This window comes from Heloderma suspectum, chromosome 4 (genome assembly GCF_057233095.1).
Source record: "Heloderma suspectum isolate Gila_16-S chromosome 4, 16-S_ref, whole genome shotgun sequence".
NCBI lineage: Eukaryota > Metazoa > Chordata > Lepidosauria > Squamata > Helodermatidae > Heloderma > Heloderma suspectum.
The window spans coordinates 181,501,146-181,526,084 of NC_139461.1; the positions used below are offsets into that span (position 1 = coordinate 181,501,146).

Here is a 24,939-nt window from a genome sequence, read left to right on the forward strand (position 1 = left end):
TAGTTTGTGACCAGAGAACAGAATACTGGATGTTACCAGAGACTGCAAGCTTTTTCCAGTCACAATTGGTCATCCTCCCCTGGCTGTCAGTACAAAACCAGGGTTGTATGTTTGTATGCCAGGTAAGAGGATAACTTGCATTTTTCACCCAATAAAGATTTCATTGAAGAGAGAGAGAGAGAGTGTGTGTGTGTGTGTGTGTTTAAAAACACTCTTCTTCCAAAACATTGAAGGATGAAAATAGAGCATTTGTTTAATTCAGAATATCAGGAAAAAATATATACATGTAGTGATGTACACCACAGCAGGGCAAGTTGAACATTCTCCCCCAAACCCTGCAAGATAAAACCCCCATTTTGTGAACAAACATCTCCACGAATACTGGAAAATATTGCAAACCTCTTTCTTGTAATTTTGGTGTTACATAAATAGATCAAGAGAAGACAAAAGGATTTCCTTGCAAAAATCACATTATCCATGATAGAAATACTACAATGTACAAAGATTTGCCAAAATAAAAATGGGAATATTTATTATTGTGTTTTCCTCTGAAGCAATTCAGAGGAACTCTTAAGTTTATGCAGTGGTCTGTTGATGATTCTACCATTCAGTTTTTACTTTCAACTCTGTAGAAAATTGACACAACCCCATAAAAACAAGAACACAGAGAAAGCCACTGAAAGACTCAGAGACCAAGACAGTTAGTGGTGATAAGCAAAGACAGACCAACTTATTTGTAAAAAAAAAAAAAAGTCAAACTTTTTTCACATAACTATATATCCACGGTTTCACTGCAAAACAAGGTATTTAAATATGTTCATTACAGTAAAAAGGTCTACAATACTCGCACAAATTTGGGTCTATACAAATTGCAGCGGCATTTCCTGATTAAATATGAAGAATCAGTCAGATATCACTGTTAAATACTGGGATTTGACAGAGATTCTGAAAACCATTACTGAGTGGTAGCACATGCACATGATGCGGGGGTGGGGTGCGGGTGGAGATTCATAGACCCCGTGCAAATGGGACAGGACAAACTGTTACAAATTGGGAAACGTGCGCGGGACAAGTTTAAACTTTACAAGAAGTCTTGCAGGATTACTTCCATGAAGACAAAAATACAGAAGCACATTTTCCCCTCCAAAAAGAAAAAAAAAAACCCTACACACAAAAGACACCAATCTTCATTTAGCCTCTTGAGCTTTCTTAGCATTCTGTTTTTCTTTTGCCTAGAAAGTAAAGTCAGACAAGGAGAGATAATAACAGAACACAGTTTTTGCCACAACTCAAAATATACAAGACTCTTCATTATCTCGAACATTTAATACACAGGCATTGCCAGGCCTCCTGATACTCACTTGCACATTCTTTTACAATATCTCTGAGCCACTGTACAACACTGATGACAGTAATAAAGAAGTTTATGTTTTTGAAAATCTGAAAGGTTGGATTTAGACTCACCCCTCTGTGAATGGAATAGCTCCTTCCATTCATGGAGGGAACTCATCCAGCAGGAGCTAAGTAGTAGGACTGAGAGGAAAGGACATCAGGACTTAAGGAGCCTTTCTTCCTGCCCTTCCTACTCTACCCTACCCCTGGAAATGAGGCAGGGTGGCTGGGGAAAGGACTTCCTTGATTAGGCTGCCCCAACTCTAGGATGTCCCAACTCTAGACCTTTTCGACTGAGGAGACTTTAGTTTTTAGTACCAGGTGGAAAGCCTTTTTATTTTCCCAAGACTTTCAGATCTTGGCTTTATTGCAGGATTTTTTATTTGCTGTTTTTTATGTTGCCTTCACTGTTATTGTGCATCACTCTGCAGGCCTTTTGGGGCCAAAAAGTAGGGTAATCATCATTATAATAAAAAATAAAAGTGAGATAAGCACACTCTCATCTGCCCTGCCCCCAATATCTCTAGTACTGTCAATCCAGGATTAGTAGATATTAGTGTAACAGTCTAGAATCAGCCCTGTTGGTCCTTATTCAACTCAGCACTGTGGTTTATTGGAGACATCTCTTGCCTCCCACTTTCATGGGGGAGATTTCTGGCTACCTGAACAAAGCCAAATCAGTGTCAAAAAGGAATTTATTGAATAACAAGAATTTATCGTTTCCCAGAACTTCTAACGCATGCGCTCTCATTCAATGTTTGGCAGGCATGAGCAACAGACATCTGAAATATGATGAGAATTTTGAAACAATTCCTCAAGTTGTTCTGTAGAGCCAGTTGAATGAGCCCTTCAGGGTTATTACTTTTGGTGGGGCTCTGTAATGTGGCCTTTTTTCTTACAGTGCTACTTTAGCTGATCTTACAGATCGCCAGGATTTATAATAAAACTGGTGTCATTAAGCAGTAAGGGCTTCATAATCACTACCTATGTGCTCTGGCATAGATACGGCATTAAAATCTGAAAAGGTAACTTGAACACATTTTTTTTCAATTTCCTCACAAGGAACTGTGGGCACACCTTTCATCACACCTTGATCTGGTAAGTCGAACAGGTAAAATTGTCCCAAGGACCACATCAGGCTAGTGGGTTTCCAGCTGGCCATCCTTAATATAATCCAAAGTTAATTGCAGGTCAGTTATCTCAAAATTGCTACATTCTAAAGAGCAGCTTCATTTTAAAGTATCTATTTTATTCTCAGTATAGAGCAGTAAGCTTGAATAAATTACTGTCAAAATATCACAGAATGGAGAATGCCAGAGAAGCAACAAAGTTTCCTCAGTTGTTGAGTACAGGTTTATCACCCACAATTTTGCATACACAACTCTTGGCTGCTGGTGTAATGGAGAATTCCAAACAATAGTACAAATCTGCTCAAGACATAAAACAGTGATTGGGCAAAAGGGAATTTTCTTTAGGTTATGAAATACCAAACACATATGCCATAACAACTTCATGCTCTTAAATTGAGATATCTGAACGCTAATTTCACTGATGGGACTTTCATTAAATAAACCTAGGTCAACATCCCCCTTGAAGAGGAAGTGTAGTTTCCATCAACAGGCTTCTTATATTCACATCCCAGTTAAATGTGAGCCGGTTTTCATATAAAGCCCAACACAAACAGATTTTGAAATGACCAGGGTTTCCATTCTGCTTCAAAAAGGGTTCAAATTGACAACATCAGTATCTACAGAAATGTGAGGTCGAAACTCTTGATGCAGGTATGAAATTCTAGTCTTTTTAAGAGAGAGAAAGAGAGACCTTAGCAATCCTACACATAATTACAAATCAGTCCTACAGGGTTGAATCCAGACTTGTTAAGAGGAGACTTGCTGAAATCAATGAGACTTAAGTTAATCATGATTAAATTAAGTCCCACTGATTTTAATGGATCTACTCTAACAATGACTAAGTTCTGATCCAACCCATATAGTTCAGTGAATTTACTCGCAATTAGATGTGTTTAGGTTTACAACCTTTGATAACCCAATTGCATGTTAAGAGATGAACTGGATTTTATATGTAATCACTAAAACTCTGAAATAAAAATAGCTGATGGTTATTAGTTGTGGTTCATTTAAAGCCAGAAGCCAAACAGTTACCTGCTATTGTAAATCCTGATGGATATTTTAGCTTAAATTGTTCAGCATTAGAATCCCACATTTTGCATCCACAGCACATGGGAAGAACACGTGCAAAGCAATTTCAGGACAAGAATCCAAATCAGGTCAGCTGAACCACCACACAGTTTAATAGCCTTGTGGGGGGACAGGCTGAGCACGTTACTTTCTTCATTAAATGTGCCTGGAGCTGAGCCAGATCAGCAAATCAATGTTACAACTGGAACCAGAACACTGAGGAAACAGCAAAACACTAGCAAGTCAATATAAATCAGAAGATCTTTCAGAAACGGAAATCTACTGCAGGCTACAGCTTTGGAGGAATATATCCACGAAGAGTGTGTGCCACCTGGTGACCCCAGGGCTAGAGCGGTGGATGTCACTACAAAAGACATCTGCTTACCTCGCTCGTTCAAAACAGAGAACACTCTGCAGGTTCATGCATCTACTTCCATTGATTACTCTGAGATTTCCCACTAATATCCAGGTGCATGCTATTTATTAAAAAAAAAACCCTAACAACAACCCTAGTGAGAATGAGGCTCATAGCATGGTACCTACCTTTTCTACAAGTGGGATTAATTGTTGGTGTTCTGCTAACATCTTTAGCAATTCCATGATGAATGGCAGGTAGTTATGTTTTCTTCTAATGTTTTCAATCTGCAAGCACAGAAGAGAGATTACATGAATTCACATTAGATTCCACTAGACCCACATATAACCTCCTTACATGAGTAAGTGCACTGGAAAGAATTTGTGAAGTAAGCTCCTGAGCAAAACACTGCCTTCCCTGTGCAAGCCCCTCGCACTGATCTTTTCAAACTGGGTTGTGGGGTGGGGAGGAGGAGAGAAAAGGGAAGAGAGAGAAATTATGGCTGGAGGTTGCAATGCTGTGTCAGCTTGGGCAGGAAGATAAAAAAAACATACAATGGTGAGAGAGTGGTACCCATAATCTGTTTAGGTGTATGCACAGATCTTAAGATATTGGGGCCTACAGCGTTGGCATACGGAATTGGTGATTAATGCAACAATGAAACACCCTACCAATGCAGCTTTGAGGATTAGGCTTCCAGTTTGAATGTGAGTGATAAAAGACATGGACTAGATTTGGAATTTAAATGTTTAAAGAGGCAAGAAGACAGTTAACTCGTGCTCTGTAGTTTTCCTCTCTTCAAAAGGAAGTCACTAATAAGAGCCAATGAGCCTGTGTGGTGTTAGAATGTTGGACTGGGCCCCAGGAGATCCGGTTCTAATTCCTACTTGGCCATGAAGCATACTGGGTGACTTTGGGCCAGTTACTGACTTTCAGCCTCTCAGCCTCTTTCACAGGCTTGTTCTGAAGGTGAAATGGAGAGGAGGAGGACCATGTGAACAGTCTTGCAAGAGGAAAAAAGGGAGGCATAAATCTAACAATAAATGAATAAATAATGTGGCTATTATGTTGCTGCAGAAAGTAGACAGGAGGCAACTGCAGAGGTGTATCTTAACTGATAATGGGCAGCTCAATGGCATGTAAGTAAATTAAGTTATTTGCTATTACGGCCTGTGACTAATGGGGCTAGTGTCCTACTATAAAGGAGTGGCAATTAAAATGCAATCATAAAAGTTGCGAGAACAGGATCACAACATACATTAAAACCATTTGGCAAGATCTTGAGTTCAGTTAAAAGGAAAACCGGGAGTTGCAGATGGGTTCAATTAAAATTAAGAACTTTGTATTTTTACTAGTAACCAACAGCTATTTTTGCCAAACAGCTCAGGTTCAGATCACGATCTTATTGTAAGAAAAAAACATATTTAGTTACAACCCTATGCTCACTTACATGGGTGCAGGTCCCACTGAAGTGAATGAGGGTTACTTCCAAGTAAGCATGTATAGAACAGAGCTGCAGGACAGCAAAATGTCACAGGGAAGCTACCCTGTAGGTGCATACCATCAGCTTTAGACAAACATTTAGAACAGCCAAACATAAAGACATCATTATCACAGACAGTCACATTAATATAGAGTGCAGTAATGGAATGATACTAGTCACCTGCAGAGTCTCTTAACTCCTGATATCAGAAAGTAACAGTTAAACAAATGAGAGATCTAACCCAGGGATAGGCAACATCCCTTATGAAAGAATACTGATTACAGTGAACATTTGTCCTCAGCTTTCATTCTTTTAAGTAAAAACTTCTAGTCCTTATGGCCACACAGATAAGTTTGAAAGGGTGATATAGTGCTGCCTTCAATAGGCTCAGAAAACAAAAATTGTCCTCCAGATCATATTGCAAATCATATTACAATCACTTCATGATTTTGACAGAGCTCCTAAGGCACTACATAAGACCAGTTAGATAAATAACATTTGTGCATATTAAAATTGTTATATAGTTTAAGAGTTCATAAAACACTAGTCTTGAAACAGCTACACTGGCTTCCAGTTTGTTTCCTAGCCCAATTCAAGGTTCTGGTTCTTGCCTATAAAGCCCTAAAAGGCTTGAGGCCAGAGTATCTGGAAGACCGCCTACTCCTATATGAGTCTACCTGAAATTTGCATTCATCATCTGAGATGCTGTTAGGTGTTCCACGTCCTACAGAGGTGAGGTTCGTGGGCGCTCGAGACAGGGCCTTTTGTGTAACAGCACCCCAATGTGGAACTCCCTCCCCAGAGAAGTTAGGGTATCCTCCTCTTTATTGGTCCTTTAGCCAGATGGTGAAGGCAACATTATTCTGATAAGCTTTCAATAGCTAATGCTGCCCCCTGGGTAGGGTCCAACGGGGCCCTACCGCTGGCAGTAAGCACCGCTATTTCCCAGGGCACACGCAGCACCTATCACTGGCAGCAGTGATGTAGTGTTTCTGGAGGCAAGCCGCCAAATGACTGGAAATACAAGTTTCTGGAAGGCATGCCCTGCCCCTTCCAGAAACTTGCATTTCTGGTTGTTTGGGGGATTGCCCCCAGAAGTGCTACATCACCACTACCGGTGGTGATAGGGGCTGCGTGTGCCCTGGGAACCAGAGGTGCTTATTGCCAGTGGTAGGACCTCGTTGGGTCCTACTCTTAAAAAAAAAAAATCCTTGTTTTATTCTATGAATAGTTGTTCTGTAATTTATGTATATTATTCTTTTTATTTGTACATTGCCTTGAGTGGAAGGGCGATCCAAACATATTCTAAATAAATTAATCTGTAACTTACAGTGCTATGGTTTGTGAAGAGAAAAAAGTTCCAAGACGTCGACTGTGCTGAGGAAGGTAGCCTATGATGCATCACCACTTTACTAATATAGCTGAATAGCTACCTATTTCTTCAGAACAAAAGTATTTATCTAAAAATCCACACATTTCATGTAACATAACATTGTGAGATTAATTGTAACAGAAGTGACTCAAAAGTAGTTAGATCAGTCTTACAGAGTGTTACAGCAGGCAGGCAGCTTACCCTACAAATAACTGCTCATGCAAGTAGATTGTTGCATTAGCAGTATAATGTCAGATAATCAAGTTCAACCAAGATCACCCCATCCTTTTCATGAACAGGGAAATTGCAAGCTTGTGCAATTAGTCTTGGGAATAGTCTTGTGCGAGTTTGAGTCTTTCAGTGTGAGTACCTTTTGCAGGTGCAGTTATCTCTTCAGTTTAGGTGGCTGCACTAACATATGCACTATTTTGTGCAATAAGCCATGTTGGTCCCACAGAACTGAGACCACCGAGCAATGAGGGAATATCTTTCATTAGGAAATATTCAAAATCATGGAAGCCAGCTGAAACAAAGGAGGAGTTTTAAAATAGGAACCAAGTGAATTAGATTACAAGCCATCTGACCTTGCTGGAGGGATCAGGTTGCACAGCCCCCTAGAATCAAGGTAGAAAAGAAGTTTCAACAAGGCATGGGGGTGGTGGGGATAAAAACCAGCCATGAAATATAAAGAACTTAGATTGCAAGGCATCTTTTCATCTCCAGTATCATCAGGCCTCGTAGGTCCCTTCTACAATAGAACATAGATCATGCAGACCAAGCAAGACATTCAAACAAATAGAACTGGAGGTAATTTTTGAAAAGGATGGTTCAGGTCAAATACTGTGGTCCAAGGTTTTGGTGTCATTCTCTCTTAGAACCTCTTACTTTCAAGAACACTAAATTCTACTGGGTTAGTGTCAGCCAAGGCACTGCACATCATCTTTTAATGTCAATTTTTGCTCTGAGCATTTATGCCTGAGTACTGTGTAAAAAGATGGCAAAAGTGCTTTGAAACACAAGGCAAGGAAGCACACATGAAATGCTTTCCCTTTATAAAATGAGGATTATTAACCCAATTTGCCTAGATGCACATTTTTCCTTTTATTATGTTACCTCCGAAAACTTTCAAGACACCTGAGATGCCAAGCTCTTCTCTCTCTCTCTCTCTCTGCCTCACCCAGTGATTTTCAAATTGTGTTTTGGGAAAATTCAAGATTCCTCAAAAACTGATCAGGAGTTCCTCAATGAGAAAGTCACTGACTTCCCTGAAAGCTTCCATGAAAGGCAGATTGTCTATCACTACCAAGCTACCCCTGAAATGCAGACGCATGATACTGTTGGATGCGGGAGAGCTGAGAGGCCCTACATCCAGCAGTCCTGGTGAACTGACTGCACCCAAGATTCTCTGCAACTCAGGAGTTCTTCAGACAAGTCAGTGTGGAAAGGGGTCCCCAAAAGAAATCTGAAACCATTCCTCTAGGTAAAGAATGGCTATCTGTATATAATCAACTGTCTGCTCTTCTGTTCCAGAAGGGAGATGGATAAATCCAGGATGAGGGTTGAGTTTTGCTCTGAATACCAGATGAAAAAACAATTCTTTGAAAGCTCATCGTGTCTACATTTTCACCTGTTTGCCTCACATTCTGTGGGACCAACACAGCCATGTTTCAAATGTAAGATTAGCTTCTTTTTTACCACTCAGAGCAAGAAAACTACATACCTTGTACCGTTTCAGTTTTTGATTTTCTTCATCAATTAACATCTGATATTTTGCAACTTCCGACTGAATAGAACTTAGTATATTACTGCTCTGGTCTGTATCCATGGGCTCCTCCTTTTGGGAAAAAATAATCAACTTGCATGTTAGCTAAGCACTATCCTTTTAACCAAATAAGACAGAATTATATAACAGACACGGAGAAGACCCCAAACCAAACTCTGCAGTCCCTGGTGTCAGGTTCTCTCTTAAAATGAGCAGTAAGATGCCTTGTAACCCATTCCATTTTTGGTTAATCAACTTGAAAAACACATACATATCTACAGTACAAACTGCAACACACTCCAGTTCTAGTGTACGAATTTCTACGCTGCCTTCTAGTATTTGTCTTAAACGTCTGTTAAGGTGCACTGTTATTTGCTAATGCAATGTTTTGCAAGTGCTTTTAATCTATTATATTTTATGTACTAGGAACCAAGAAAAAAATACGGTTAACTTGTTATGTAGTACATTTGATGCAGATTTGTCTAAGATCACTTACCTTTTAGGAAAGTAACAAATTCATATTGTCCAAGCCTGATATATACATTTTAGTATTGTACTCCTATCCCACTCTTGCATGACGCTCCCAGTTGATTCTAATTGAAGGGGCTGATTAGATCTACAGATGCTTAGCTTCAGGAATGCGGTAGCATCAGATGCTCCCAGGGTACTTAATAAGCCTTATAGTTTAACTATTGTATGGAAAGAATCTATTTGATTGGCAGAATACCTCAGCAAGTTGTTTCTGCAATTCTGCAATTTTCTGTTCATATATCATTTTTCTGTCAGATACAATTGCCATCAAGTTAAACCTTATTTCACCTTCACTGTACCTAGAAAATAAGAACAGAGTCGTCACATACTGTCATAGCTGCATGATGAGCCCATAGTTATTAATGTTGTTTGGGCACTTTCACACGACATTAAGAACAAAGCCAAGATGTCAACTGAACATTGCCCTCCATTCATCAAGAGCAAATGCAGCCATCCAATAGTACACAAGCAGACTTTATCCTCTCCCCATGTGCTAATTTAACAATGATGTGTCAATGTAAACAAAACATATACCCCAGTTAAATATATTGTGGCACGATTCCAATTACTCTGTGATCACAGTTTTCGGCTATATCTGCATACAAATTTAGCTAATTTACAGCTTGGTGTTCAAAGATTTCTCTAGAGCCAGAAACTAAATTGAAAAATGCAAAGACACGCAAAACAATATGTCAGGGTGGGGTTGAAATAATATTGTTTGTCACAATGGTGCATAGAATGTCTCCATACGCCTTTCTAGGTCCACTGTCAGCACTCCAATGAGTGCTGGCCGGCCACCACAGTATGTGCCCCCCCAAAGATGCCCCTTGTTAGCTGAAGCAGACTGGCAAATGAACACGAGTTCCTAAAAAGGACATTCTTGAATCAAGACAAACATGCGGGTAGGAAAAAGGCCAAGCCCAATTCATTTCAGCTGGCACTCTAAAAATCAAGCATAAGAACTGTTTATTCAGTGTTTACAATCAAAATAACTAGTGACGCAATCCAATCCATGTTTAGACAGAAAAAAGTCCTACAACTCCAAGCATGGGAGTTGTAGGATATCTTTCTGTCCAAACACGCATAACATTGTGCCCTATGTTATATAAAGTTGCATACTTTTGTATTCGTTTTTCTATGACAGGCCTTACAGCACTGATCCAGTCATCTTGATTGCATACACCTAAATGGAAAATAAAAGGAAGGTAATAAAAGTTAGTAATATTCCTTCAGAGGACTGTAGTCTAAGTTCATAATGAAGTTAAGTAACACAATCCCTACTAAATAAAGTTGAATTGCATTTTTACTATGCACCAAAGGGGTCAATTCTGCCCCACCCACCCCGCCTGAGCAAGAGGGTTTGGGGACTTTGAGCACATTTTGTGAGGACGTGGTGGGTGGAGATGAAGACAAAGTCTCATCATCATGAGAGTGGAAGTCTCCTTGCACAATGTTGGATTCCACCCAGAGTAGCCAGAGTTGTGGTGGCAGCTCAAACGCTGAGGAAAATATCTGCTGAGTTTAATTTGCTGAATTGTGGAAATGTTATATGATGCATGATTTATTGATTAAAGTCTACTCCTATAAATCTGAGGGGAAAGTATTCTGAGTTAGATCCAAAGTTTGCCTTCTGAGAATGGAACAACTCTGCTTCCATCGACTGAAGCAGAGAGATCTCACTGATGTAAGTGAGTGGGGAAGAGACTTCTGAGGATTCCCTGTTCTCCTGAAGTCCCTAGTAGTACTTCCCACATTATTCCAGTTGGTCCACCAACCTTCTGGAGCAGATCTGCAGAGAGCTTAAGGGGCTGCAGGGGGAACTCTGCTCAGGATTCCCAAGAAGTCTGGATCCAAGACACTGATTTAAATCATATTTAAATCCCAGAAATGCCACAAATAGTAGTTCTTAAAAAAACACCTTTTATAGAATATGACTGCCATAATGGCCATAATAGTAGAAATAAGGAATACCCCTGAGTTAACTTAATAGGCACTGCAGTTCTACATTAAAAGTCCATTTACTTAAAATTGTCTGCTTTGTTATTGAAAAGTATACAGTTATCTTTTACAACATTTTCTTCAAATGACAAGCTGTGTGACACATTTAGAGAAAGGTAAAGCTTTGAATCTAACAGTATGTTTCACAAGGAACAGTTCTCCTCCTGCCACCCTGACCCCTGGCTAGGGATGCTGGAGAAATTCGAGACAGACTAAAATGAGCTCGGATTTCTGAGAATCTGACCTGCAGAATCCGCTGCAGAGTGACCCACTCAGGCCGTGCGGAGTCTGTGGACTTTTGGATGTTGTTTTTTTACTTTCCCAAAATGTATGCATATTTGCAGGAAAATACATACGCTTCTGCTGAGGAAAAGTTGAATGGAATTAGGGATAATATGCTAAATGTTACGTACTAAGATTAATTATGGAAATTGTTATGAAACCTCCTAAGTAATTATTTGCGTATTTTTCCACATGGCGAAAAAACCCCACACAGAACAAAAGGCGCCTTACAGTCTGCAAAACACAGATGGGAGTGGATTATACATCCTTACCCCGGGTGCATATTTTGGATGGTAAAATAGGAATCTATTTAGGTTTCTTGTACGCATTTGATTGGTGATTTGATCACCTTGGTTTCTTCTCAGTCTTAAATAAAATGTTTTAATAATTACATTTATTTAGTGCACTCTATTTTGACTGTCTAGTGTGTAGCAGAGATGCTTTTTCAAATTATTTAAAAACTATTTAAAGCAGTTAAAACAATCCCATTTTGGTTGCTCATGGGAATTTGAGCAAAAAGGATCTGAACTGATATATAAGGAAAAGTTCTAACACTGTATTCCATGGGAAGAAGGTTTTAAAAGTTCTTTGTTAGTGTAAGATTAGTCTTTTACAGAAAACCATTTCCTCCTGCTTGCCTTACTGAATTTTGAACCGTTGGGCAGTATCCAACGCTGCCCTCATGCTAGTGCAGTGGGAAGCTAGCGGGATCCTTAAGCAAACAGAAACAAGCTGAAATGCTTGTTTCCAGAGCAGGGCAGGTCGGCACAGCTTGCAGAAGGGAGTTTCACTGACCTGTACTGTCCCAGTAACAGACATTTCCACTCATTTCTGAGGCTGCTTTAGGAAGCACCAGCTTCCTGTTTTGCTGGCAGTGGGTCCCGCTGGCACAACAGAAACAGTGGGAGTGCAGCAGCAGTATAAGGTACTGCCCACAGAGTAGTCTACACTGTTCTGACTTTTTGGCATATAATGTTTATCCAGGTGAAAATTCTGAAGATTTAAAAATTATTATTGCATTTAGACCCCACCTTTTTTCCTCTCACAAGGAGCCCAAGGTGACTCACACGGTCCTCCTCCTCTCCACATTATCCTCAAAACAACCCCGTGAGGTGGGCTGGGCTGAGAGTCAGTGACTGGCCCAAAGTCACCCCACTGAGCTTCAGGGTCGAGTGGGGACTAGAACCCAGAACTCCCGAGTCCCAGCTCAACACTCTAGCCACTACACCACACTGGCTCAGTGTTAATTTCAGAAACTTAATCACTTAATCCTGGCTCATGTAACATCTGGCACTCTATCTGCCTAAGGGCAAAACTTTTCACCCTGAGCAAGAAAGCACCACATATTATGAACACTACTCCACATCTTAAAGTTGCATATTTATATCTTTAAAAATGTCACACGCTGCAGCCATAAACCGTGAATGAGACACAGGTAGGATATTACACAGGTGAAATGAAAATATTACCTAAATCTATTGGGCCTTCCCTCAGACCATCGAGTTCATATAATCTTCCATGTACAGGAACATAGCTGACAAAATGAAAAGCATCTTCTTCTTTTGCTGTTGACTTTGCATCAAACTCAAACATTTGTTGTCTAAAGGCAAGTATAAAACAAGAACGGAAGTTAACACAAAGCATAGCTGGAGACTGTATTTGAGACACATCTAGTTTCTTGTTACCTGGCAAAACTGTTGTGGACTTGTCGAATCACTTCTGAGTTACTTAATGCCAGGCCCTTCATCTAAATTTAAAATGAGAAATTCATTCAACTAGCTGATCATGCTGAAGATTTTTTTAAAGAAAATGATAATAGAATAATTTCACATACCGCTGCATCAAAACTTTGAGAGAATTCTTTAAATTCTGATAGTGTTTCTCCTAAATGGACATCTTGATGGGTACAGTTTAATAGCACACTTACTATGGCTTGAGTTGCACAAGCATTATTTATTACCTGCAAAGAGGCATGAAAAATCAAGAAATAGTTTAGCATAAGTCAACTTATAAACAGTTTCAATGACCCACTATAACCCTTTGTTTTAACTTCAGTGTAGTAGAACCCACTCCACAGCTGTATGCTTCTGCACCTATATCCACTGCAAATAAACATTTTGACACTAAGTGTGCATATAAGTCAAATACCTTTGATATACAATGGTTTACCCTGCAGCTTCATTTAAAGAAATAAAAAACGTTGATTTATTGTCCTAACTGACCTTGAAGATTGTACATGTACACAGGCCATATTGTTGTATAGTGTATTATAGTTTTTCTGTTGGCATTACTTCAGTAGGGGCTTACTGTATGATTTATCCCATTTTTATCAACATAAAAAAATCTATTATCTTCTTTACTGGTATAGGCCAGAGTCCAAAGAGCTATTTTAGGCGTAACCTACAACTATATTCTATGAAGAGTGACATGACTAATTTATCTTTATTGCCGTACTATTAAACTGTCAGAAATGTTTAATAAATTGTCCCCTAGATTGGCCAGGTAGCTGGCCAGATGGGCGGCTAATAAATCAAATAAATAAATAAATAAATAAATACCCCAACAACAGTGAGCATCTAGCAAGGCTTTTCTTTCCCATTAATAGACTGTTAGACAAATATAAATGCTCTTTGGAGACTGACAGCTATGAAAGAATACAAGTAGGATTAAGATACCATTGTTGTGTTTTAACTAAGAGGAGGAAAAAAGTAATTTAAAGTGTAATGCTATGCATGCCTACTCAGAAATAAACCTCAACAAGTTCAGTTCAACTTACTCCCAGGTAAATGTGGACAGGATCCCAGCTTTAAGGAGAAAGTATGGTAATCAAAAGAAGCAGCAATGAAGTTACATATTTAAAATGGGCAAAGACAGCAAGGTACTGTATGAAAGATCATCAAGGGCACAAGTATAACAGATAGTCTGGACGCCTTCTAAGAAGGAACCTACAAAGAAAAATAACGATCTTAGAACAGTGATGACAATAAAGTGATATGGATGTTTTCCAGATACACAAGTAAAGAGACTTATTTCCTCAAAGGTGCTGAAGAAGAAGGGCAGTGTTGAATCATAGAAAGTCAGATCAGAGAAGATTCACAGCTGATAAGCTGAGGCATAGGAAGATGTTGGCCTTCCACATAATAATATCTCTTGGTCAGTTATTTGTCACCGATGAATAAAGACAAATTTAGAATTTGAGTTACTTTGGTATTTCAAAACGTGTTGTGATTCTCCTGAACAAGCATTTACTGCTAAGTATAGTCAAATTAGGGTGCAATCCTATGCATGTTTAGACAGCAAAAAGGCCTACAACTCCCAGCATTCCCCAGCCAGCAGCTGGGGAATGTTGGGAGTTGTAGGCCTTTTCTCTGTCTAATCATGCATAGGATTGCACCCTTAGTGAAGTAAAAGATTGAGACCATCAAACCATATTGAGAGGACCATCCTTTCGAACATAGGAATCTATTTTTTAAAAACTCCCCTATTCCCCACCCCTTGCAATTAACTCTGATTAATATAGCTGTCTATAGCTTGTTCCTCCATTTCTGCTTAAGGGTAGCAATTTAAAAGCAACCCCAAATACATGTTAGTGAAACTGCACACGCGTAAAATCACAACCCTCTATGCCGGGGGCAGGCAATGTGGTGTCCATGGGCACCAGTGCATTCTGAGACACCTTTCTTGGGTCTCAGCAAGGTTTCCTACCTCTTTCTTACCTCTTTTTTCCTACAATAAAAGTGAGGGCTCCGAGCTGCTTCCATCTTCATTTTCCATTAATGCCTCTGGGCCATAAATGGGGCTCAGAAGCATTCTTCGGAAATGAAGATAGTGGGGGGCTGCAGGCTGATTGGCTCCCTCTTTCTTGGCTCCCTCTTTCTTGTAGTTATGCTGCTAGCTAAAGACTTTTTTTTTCAGGCAGGCCTTGGGTGCCACCTATTTCTTTTACTGTTGTGTTTTTAATTTGTGTTTAAGTTATGTTTAATAAAGTTTTTGGTTTAATGTTGTCTCAATTTTATTATTGTTCGCTGCCTGGAGCTAACAATTTTTGAGGACAGGATAGAAATGTAATAAATAAAATAATTTGCTTAAGTCAGGGGTCCCCAACCTTTTTGGACCTGTGGGCACATTCGGGAATTTAAAGTGGCTCCCACGGAGGATGTAGCTTATCACACAATGGCTGCTGTGGGGGCCTGGCTAGTCAAAAGAGAGCTAAAGAGTTTGAAGGGTGGCAAATAGCGAGGCTAGAGGCTGGGAGGAAGGGGGAAATAGCAAGGCAAAGGGGTTAAGGAGAAAGAGCAAAGCTAGATGCTAGAGAGGGAGAGAACCCAAATAGTTCCAAACTTTTCATTAAAAGAAAATCTGTGAAGGTAGCGGGGATTGGGGAGCTTTGTGGACACCACTGGAGGGCCCCCATGAATGCCATGGTGCCCGCGGGCCCCAGAATGGGGGCCTCTGACTTAAGTCTCTGTATTTAAAAGACAAAGACATTTATACTAATGGGTACCAGTGTCTAATCTGAAATAGTCAAATGATTACAATATTACTGGAGTTTTACAGCAAAACCTAAGTTTTATAAATTTATTTGCCATTGTGAGCTGCTTTGAGAGCCTCTGATGGGATGAAAGGTAAGATAAATTTGTTATATTTAGAGAGCAATTCTATGGCCCCTGGACATTCTGTGAGAGACCTTATGATATTGGGGATTTCCTCCTCCGAGGCTGTAGACAAAGCTACAACCTCAGCAAGGGGGAATTCCTGCGTGGATTTTCTCAGGAGGGGAGGAAATGGGTTTTGGGGGGATGGGACCATGAGAGAGGATGAAGGCCAAGTTTCTTGGCCTTCATCCCCCTGCGTCAGCTAGATGAGCTCAAAGGCCTGTCTAGCAAAAATTGAGGGAAAGGAGAACAGAGTGCCTAAAAAGCCTCCGTTGCTCCTCTTGCCCTATATAGGATAGATGGCAGACTGCGAGATTGGAACCCTCTGTCTGTCAAGGGTCAATATGATAAAACTGCACTCTTAAGTTAATAAAAAATTAAGAAACCAAGATTTTGCAAGGTTAACCTATGGAACACATCCAACTTTTGTGAAACAGTATCTCAACAGTGCAATCCTATAAATGTCTACTCCAAATTATGTCCCACTGTTTCAAGAGGAAGTAAGTCCCAGTGTATAGGACTGCAGCCTAAGCGATACTTCATAGTTCAGAAACAGCCTACTCCAAAATTCAACATCACAGAAGACATGAACAGCAGAATTCAGTCTACTAAATTATAAACAGAAGGGTACTTGGTTTTTTATACAATTTCTAAAATGTAGACGAGATCAAGTTAGTAGGAATACAGAAACTATTCCATAGTGCCCTTCCACTCCTATGAAAATCTTATTTACAAGATGGTTTTGGTGCCATCAAGTGCCCATTCTGTGAACTGCTAGACTACGGAGAATTTTTCTGCAACAAAATGTAAAAACTGCCATCATAGCTTAACAGAAGCTACAGTCTTCCCAGAGTAATGACTACTATCTGATCTTCAAGACCCAAAAAATGCAAGAATCCTACTAAATAAAGTTAGTTGCAATTTAAAAGTCATTTTTGAATTTCTTGGCATTTTTGGCCTCTTCATTCCTATCTAAACTTGGCATTTTGAAGTTATTTAGAGAAAGTATCAAAATCCAACCTCCTCAAGAAACCTCTGTTAGTTATTCTATAAAAGGTTTCTGTACTTGGTAACTGTTGCTTCACAGGATTCAAAAGAAAACAGAAACAGAAGAAAGAAGATGAAGAAAACCTAAGTGAGATTTACTAAAGCAGGATTAAACAGAACATAGAAACGAAATATTTTCTTTTACAGATTCTCATGACCAGATCAGGTTTTTGGTAAGCAGAGTTTTAAAATGGAGTAAAAATCTTCTCTCTCATACTTACACTCCAAAAGACATTTATAGAGAACTGACGTAAATGGAATGTTTCCAAGTAAGTGTTCTGAGGAGTATACTGCTAATATATGATGTAGTTTTACCAGTCACACAATGAAATCAGGAAGGGCCAACATTGGTTTGTGCTGCTCTACTTTGCAGCAACTGGTAGATACTAGGCTTGTACCATGTACAGATGGGAACAGCAAAATAGGGCAAGGGAAGTCCTCTCTTTGTTAGGACAGATGAAGGGACTGTTGGTGGAAGGTCATAATGATTAGAATTCTGGCAATAGTAGTCTGTTCTCAAATATGCCAGAATACCAATTGCCCTGCTTTGCCTCATGTTCCTTTGAATTTTACAAGGAAAAAGACATTCCTCCCTCTGCCCCTGCAAGATGGCAAATTTAAGTATGTATTGCAAAGTCTCTTTTGAGAGGTCCAGAATACATTTTACAATTAGACCTCTTTTTGGAAGTATATCTGTATTACACAATTCCTTTTTAGTCTAGCAAATCAACCCAAAGCAAGACACACCTTGTGCTGTGTTAAGTAATAGGAAGAGGAGGATTTCTTTCTGGCAGTCTTTCTGATATACCGAGAAGATTGCGAACTGAGATTAAAAACAGTTTCCTAACAAAGAATATTTGAAGAGGTGTGTCTACTCAGTTTCCCATGATTAAAATTCTTTCTCCATAAATTTGCTGAAGATCCTTGCAGCCCAAACTCATTTCTATGCATTTTTATTCAGAAGCAAGTGACAATGAGACTTCTTTCCTTCCAAGTAAATCTGCAGTAGTTTGGCAGACCATGGTATTATTCCGGATTAGAATCACAGAAGGCAAGCAGCACAACCAATAATAAACTATGTGAATCCCCTTAATGCACACCTGTGGTTCCTTGCCAGTGTTTATTTTTATCTTCACTTAACAACCTGTTCTGCCAAGTTTCCTTTCTACTTACACTATGATAATTCAGAACTGTATAATTTACACTTGTTGTATTTAATTAGAAACTGTCCTAGAGGATATAGGGAATCACTCAACTTACTATACCTGTTTAGCAAAAAATATTGTATCTAATCTGGAATCCTGAACAACAGAGCCAGCTGGTTCTTCTCCTGGTTGCCACTTGAATAGAAAAATCAATCCATGAACTGGCCTACATATAAACAAGAGCAGAACAACAGGGAAAAACACAGTAAAGCACTATCCCAACATGTCTAAAACTGCAACATGGAGGGAGCAATCCTATTGGGATCGACATGGTTGCCTCCAAACCCAGGGGCGACCACCTATCCAGTGCAGGTCAGGAGGAGTGGTGAGGAGCGGATCTCCTCCACGCTCCCGCTGCTCTGCTTCTGCGGCTAGACAGCCAATTTCACACACAGGAAGTGTTGTACCAGCACTTCTGACCTCCCTGCCCCCGGGAACGCCCCATTTTCCCTGCTCTGTGCTGCTCTTCTGAGCATGGGGCCGATCCACGCTGCCTACAAGGTGGCATGGGAGGGGGTGGAGGTCGGTTCTCCAGGAACCGATCTTGGAATGTGGGCTCCGAGGTCAGTTCCTGGGAACCGACCAATGCTATGGCTCTCTAGCCGCTGACTAGTGGCCATAGGATTGCGCCCTAAATATGCATATTGGAAACAAATTAAATACAGCGTATTGGACACACATGCTAAGAAAGTGATTATGATTTTTAGGCCACCTATTTAGAAGCTTAGGATAGCAATTGACCTCAGCTGTAGAAGAGGGAGAAAATCTTATGCCTTTCTGAAAAATGTATAGGATGCTGTTTCTATTACTACCTTAGTGTACACATTTCTGTGTGGAACGTATAGCTTTGTAGGTGGGAATCATCAGGACTGTGTCACTTTAACAGGTATAACAGATAATATTCCCTACAAATATTTTAATGTTCCATATTATAAAATACTGAGTTGGTTCCAGAGTTTCCTTCCACTAGTGGCAGAATCCCAAGTGGAATTTCACACAGAACTCTCCCACCAGTTGGGAGCGGGGGAGCAGGAAGGGGGCTGGGTTTTTCCACCCACCTTCTAGTCCTGCTGCAGACTCCAGCTCTACCTCCCTCACTGTTCCATAGGGTACCCCAACTTCCAGAGCAGCTTTTCAGGGGACTATAGGGGCTGCAGGGGACTATAGGTATCTATGAAACAGGTCTCCCCATGCATTACACTAGCAGAAATGCTCCACTGGATCATATTGAAGCTTTTCTTTCTGCTGGAGGCAAATCCTTGATCCAACTGAGTGTTATCTGGCCCCTGCCAAAGGAAGTGAGATGGGTGGCTACCAGGAAGAGGGCCTTTTCTGCTGTGGCACCCCAGCTGTGGAATGAGCTCCCTAGAGAGGTTCGCCTGGCACCTACGTTGTACTCTTTCAGGTGCCAGGTGAAGGCCTTTTTATTTTCCCAGCATTTTAGCATTTTTTAACTTTGCTGTTTAAAATCTGTTACTATATTTTAAACCTCTGCTTTGCTGCTGGGTTTTATTCTGGCTGTATTTTTATACTGTAGTTTTAAGCTTTTTATATTTTATACTGTTTTTATTCTGTACTTTGTGGTTTTAATTTTTGTGAACTGCCCAGAGAGCTTCAGCTATTGGGGGTATAGAAATGTAATACATACTCACATTTCTCCCCCACTTTGATACTATTTTGGAGATTCCTATGGAAATTACCAAGAATGAAACTTCGGGGGGGGGGGGGGGAGGAGAAAAAGAGATTATTTAAAAATAAACTTACTTTAACTTTTCGAAGTTTTCTGGTTCCAAACTCCATATTTCCTCAACCTGTGCACCCCTACAACCTGAAAAAGCAGAGATAATTTGCTTGTAATTATTTCTATTTAGAAAATTAGCTTCATTGGAAAATCAAAAAGTAAAACCAGACACCTTTATCTGTTCAAACTACGTTTTCTTCAATGCAGAGAAATAATAACCTCTATTATTCCTATTGCACTTTTGAGAATGCAAAGTTCTCCACGATGCTTATCCAATTTGTAATGAAAATTATGCAAAGTTCAGAAAAAACCTGAGGTGCGACAAAATGGACACCTCAGAAATCATTATTTTGGCTACCATGGGGGATCCTGAAGATTTGATGCCTAAGAATCTGAAACATTTTCCCCACACTGTGCTAATCAAGAATTGTACAAGTTTTGAAAATATCTGGTTGCCTTCCACGAACTTACCTGATGGGATAAGTTAACCACTTGGGTCAACAAAACGAAGGGCAAGTCACACACATACAGGGTTCGCACAACACGCTAAGCAACGGTGAGTCATTTTTCCAGAGCAAGCTACCACTGCTTAGTGTATTGTCTGCAGGCAGGATGTGTCCCCACAGTGGGTTATTAACCCACCCTGAGAACCAACGCTCTGCAGTAGGGGTTATTTTACCTACGGTAGGTTAGCATGTTGTGTGCCAACCTACTATAGGTAAAGGGCATTGAGCAGTGAGCTCTTATCCAGTGGGCAATACTTGCCATTCGCGATCGCAGCCAAGCCACTGCCTGTGCCCATTCTGCTTGCCTGCGACAGCCCTTCCAATGGAGCCCAAACAGTACCATGGAGGGGCTAACACAGCCAACCTTCATCCCCCCCTTCCCAGCCCCAATTGCAATCTTCATAATGGTCAGACCCCTTATTTTAATTTCCCTGGCCCCATTTTGTGCAAAAACGGGGCTGGCAAAATAAAAAAGTGCCTCTCCCGAAAATCAGATGGGGGGGGGGAATCACCCCACCACCACCATCATGGGACTTTGGGGCAACAGGACCCAGGGTGTGTGTGGGGGGGATTCCCCCCCAATCGAATTTTCAGGAGGAGCACTTCTAAAATCCGGTGCAAATTGCTCCCCGTATGCTTTCATTGAATTTTAGAAGTGTCCCTCCCAAATATGATGTGGGGAGAGGGAATCCCCCCCCCACATGGGTCCTGTTGCCCCAAGGTCCCACGGCAGGTATGTGTGGTCCCCCCCCCCCAATCTCTGGGAGGGGCACTTGTTTATTTTCCCAACCCCGTTTATGCACAAAATGTGACGGGGGAAATAAAAAAAGAGGACCCGTCCCAATCGCAATCGAAGCCAGGAAGGGGGACTACGCAGGAGGCAAGACAGGTCTGCTGCCTAGTCCCGTGGATGTGGGGTGGAAGACTGAGTGGGGGAGGGGGGCAGTGGACAACCCACCCACCCACAGCTGTCTCGTTGCTGATTGTCTGGTGATGCGAACAACCCATCCCAGGTGTGTAGCGCAACAACTCACCCTGGATGGCTAGCATGTTATGTGAATAGTCCTACTGAATCTAATCATTACAGTGTTTGGGATATCCCCTATTTACCTGGAGAAAATGGATTCAAAATAATGACAAATGGAATTTTCTTTAGGCACTTAATGACTAAAAGCAGTAGTGCTTTTGTCTTACTGGAGGAATGTTTTTGATTAACTCACAATTCTAGTACACAGTTTAACTTGTATCTGGGAAAGTATTCTGAAAAATATGCCACAGAAGGAGAATGCGCCATCCACAAATTGGATGAATAATCTGCATAAAGCACTCTAGAAATGCAGCACTCCAGCATAAATTATTTTGGATGAATTAATGCAGAGCACAAAGATAAGACATTGAGTAGTGTAGCTGGCAGCATGTTCGGTGACTCAGCTTCCCCAATTGCAAAACGGGAGTAACAGCAGGCTACATCATGTTTATAAGATTGGCAGATGCTTATGCTTATCCTCTTGAGATGCTATTATTGTTATAATTTTTATTCCTCCCTTCTTTCAAAGAGTTCAGATGGACGCTTAGCCTCATAGCAAGCCTTAAAGACAGGTTAGATTGAGACACAATTTTTTTCCCCCTGAGATTACCCAGGGCTACTTCACTCCTTACAGGGCAGGAAATCCAGGTATGCAACTGAGTATAAATCTTAGCTGTTATTATGACACCACAACTAATAGCTTTTTGCTGGCATCTAAGATGTGTTAAATCTACACTTAAAGAGAGATACAGGTGTGCTAATGCAACCAACATGTTTCCATCATACCGGAATATTTGTAACAGAGTAGGGATTGTCTGCAACTCTTTTGAAAATACAAGCTGGTGGCAAATTTGCTGTGTCACAAATGAAGCGCTGCGTAGACATCCACAAAACTCCAAAACCCCAGTAATGTGCGAAGCAGCCCTGACTATTTGAACCTGGGTTCCCATTGCCCATGCCCAATGTTTCAGCCATGGCAGACATGAGAATAAGATGAGCTACGAATAAATCATGGCAGAATTTCCCTGCCTTTGTCACAGGTACATATACCAAGTAGGGCTGCCAACCAGCCAGAGTTTTATCCTCCACACCAATGGCTAGGGCAGGAAAGCACTAGAAGTGTGCAGGTCTTCTGCATTTTCTATTTTCCATCTTCTGCAAAATATATTTTGATACTGACTTAAAAACATCAACACTGCTTTCCACCATATGGATAAGGCACTCTGCACATGCCCCAAAGGCGCCACGTCCTTAGCATTTATTCATTTTTAGAACAGGAAGCCATTTCTCTTCACGAAAGGGAAGGCGCTCCGCACATGGTCAGAGACGCTTCCCTCCTCCAAGGACAAGGATTTCTGAAAACGGAGGCTAGGAATCCTGGCAGCCTGAGGGGCTGGCTAGCCCACCCCACACTCCCGTGAAGCCGTCCCTCAAGCCACCACCGTGAAGCCAGGCAACGGCAGCCCCCCAGCCCAAACCTCACCGAAGCCCTTGATGAGCTCCGTGAAGACGCCCGGGTCGCTCTCCATGAGGCACCACTCGCCGGCGCTGCCTCCTCCCGCCATGGCGTTAAAACAGCAGCAGCAACAGCAGCGTCGCCCTACTCGCCGCGCTCCGTCCGCCTTCGCAGAGGCTCAGATTCCTCCACCGCCACCCGCCGGCAGCCTCTCGCTGCCCGCGAAGCCCACCTGACGCACGCAACGCGACGCACGCCGCCCCTTTCCCGACTGCCTCCGCGGCCGGCTGCTTTGAAGTCGACGGGGCGGTCCCGTGGTCTCTATGGTGAAGGGAAAGGCGACGGGAAGCCAGCCAGCCAGCCAGCCGAGCAACGAGATGAGAGGACAAGATTGGTCATTTCGGGGGGGGGGTGCAGCTTCCGTCACTTCCTGCTTCTGATTAAAACGCGTGGGGCAGGAGCGGCGACATACGCAACCGCTCTATCCCCTCGTCTCTATAATGCCATGCCCTATTACTGCACCTTTGGTTGATCCGCAGGTGCAGCTGTGAACCAGAAAGATCTTGAATCTACATATAATACAGTTGCGTTATTTGAGCCAGATCAACGGTCTTGCCAACTCAGTGAGGAGCGGTGGCTTGCCGTAAAGCAGCCTTCCCCAACTAGATGCCCTCCAGATGTTTTGGACTACAATGCCCACCATTCCTGACCATTGATCATGCTGGCTGTGGCTGATGGGAGCTGGAATCCAAAGAGCTAGAGAGCACCGGGTTGGAGAAGGCTGCTGTAAGGCATAGATCTCCCCCAGTCCTCCCACACAAGCAGGAGTCTTCACTGGAAATGTCAGGTCACTGGACCTGGGGACTGGGTAAAAATCAGATCCATGAAATCGAAACTGGATCCTGATGATTTCATATGATCTTTAAAGGGGACACCCACAAAACCACCATCCAATCACAGAGCACATCGCCTCCATGGACTGGACCATAAAAATCACGGATCCAGCACTTGCTGGCACTGCCATGGTGCAAAAACATGGATCCAAGGCATGGATCCTCTTGATTTCATGATTTCTAAAGGGGACACCCCCCAAACCACAGTCAAATCACTGAGCATGACTCCATGACCTGAACCATAAAAAGCATGGATCCGCCACTCACTGGCACCACCACAGCACAAAAATGTGGATCTGACACACAGAGAAAGGTAATTGGATTGGAGGATTTAAAGGTAAAATCCTCGAATCCACAGTCAAATCACAGAGCACATTTGCCTCCATGGACTAAACCATGGAAATCATGGAACCACCACTCTTTGGCACTGCCACAGCGCAAAAATATGGATCCGGGGCATGGATCTTCATGATTTTTACAAGAAAAATACCCCAAACCACCACCACATCACAGAGCACCTCTGCCTCTCATAGAATCAGAGGGTTGGAAGGGGCCTACAAGACTATCGAGTCCAACCCCTGCTCAATGCAGGAAGCCTGATTCCCAGGCGGTCAAGTAGTAACCAGGCCTGACCCGGCTTAGCTTATGAGATCAGATGAGCTCAGGCGCATCCAGCCCTCCATAGTCTGAGCCACGAAAATCATGGATCTGCCATTCACTGGTGCTGCCACACCATAAAAAATGTGTATCCGAGGCACAGATCATAGATCCACATGATTTTTACAGGGAAAATCTCCCAAGCCACAATCAAATCACAGAGCACTTCTGCCTCCATGGACTGAACCAGAAAAATCACAGCTCCTGCACTCATGGGTGCCTCCACGGTGGAAAAATGTGGATCTGAGGCACAGATCCTCATAATTTTTACAGATTTTACATGATTTTTACCACATTACTATCAAATCACAAATCGTTTCTGTGGCCAGGAATTGCAGTAGAAAAACCATGTATCTAGTGATTCACTGCATCACCACAG

At 41.6% G+C, this 24,939-nt stretch overlaps 1 protein-coding gene across 8 annotated transcripts; it reads right to left on the reverse strand.

Moving 5' to 3' along the window:
* Positions 1-228: 228 nt before the first annotated feature.
* On the reverse strand, positions 229-23,249 carry UCHL5 (ubiquitin C-terminal hydrolase L5). 8 transcript variants are annotated; one of them, XR_014790432.1, is made up of 13 exons: positions 23,038-23,249; positions 20,045-20,108; positions 18,341-18,446; positions 13,208-13,333; positions 13,059-13,120; positions 12,843-12,973; positions 10,213-10,276; positions 9,290-9,392; positions 8,521-8,634; positions 7,385-7,414; positions 4,134-4,232; positions 2,470-2,555; positions 229-1,232 (listed from the first exon to the last, which is right to left on the reverse strand). XR_014790432.1 is itself a non-coding variant. In XM_084851428.1 (12 exons), the coding sequence occupies exons 1-12, from the start codon at positions 23,117-23,119 to the stop codon at positions 1,188-1,190; spliced, it is 1,026 nt and encodes a 341-aa protein (XP_084707554.1). In that variant the 5' UTR covers positions 23,120-23,249; the 3' UTR covers positions 229-1,187. The 8 variants fall into 8 exon arrangements, 4 of the variants coding, with proteins under 4 accessions (XP_084707554.1, XP_084707556.1, XP_084707555.1 ...); XR_014790431.1 differs by having other exon boundaries at positions 230-1,232; positions 2,482-2,555; XM_084851428.1 differs by lacking the exon at positions 2,470-2,555.
* Between the last annotated feature and the right edge of the window lie 1,690 nt (positions 23,250-24,939).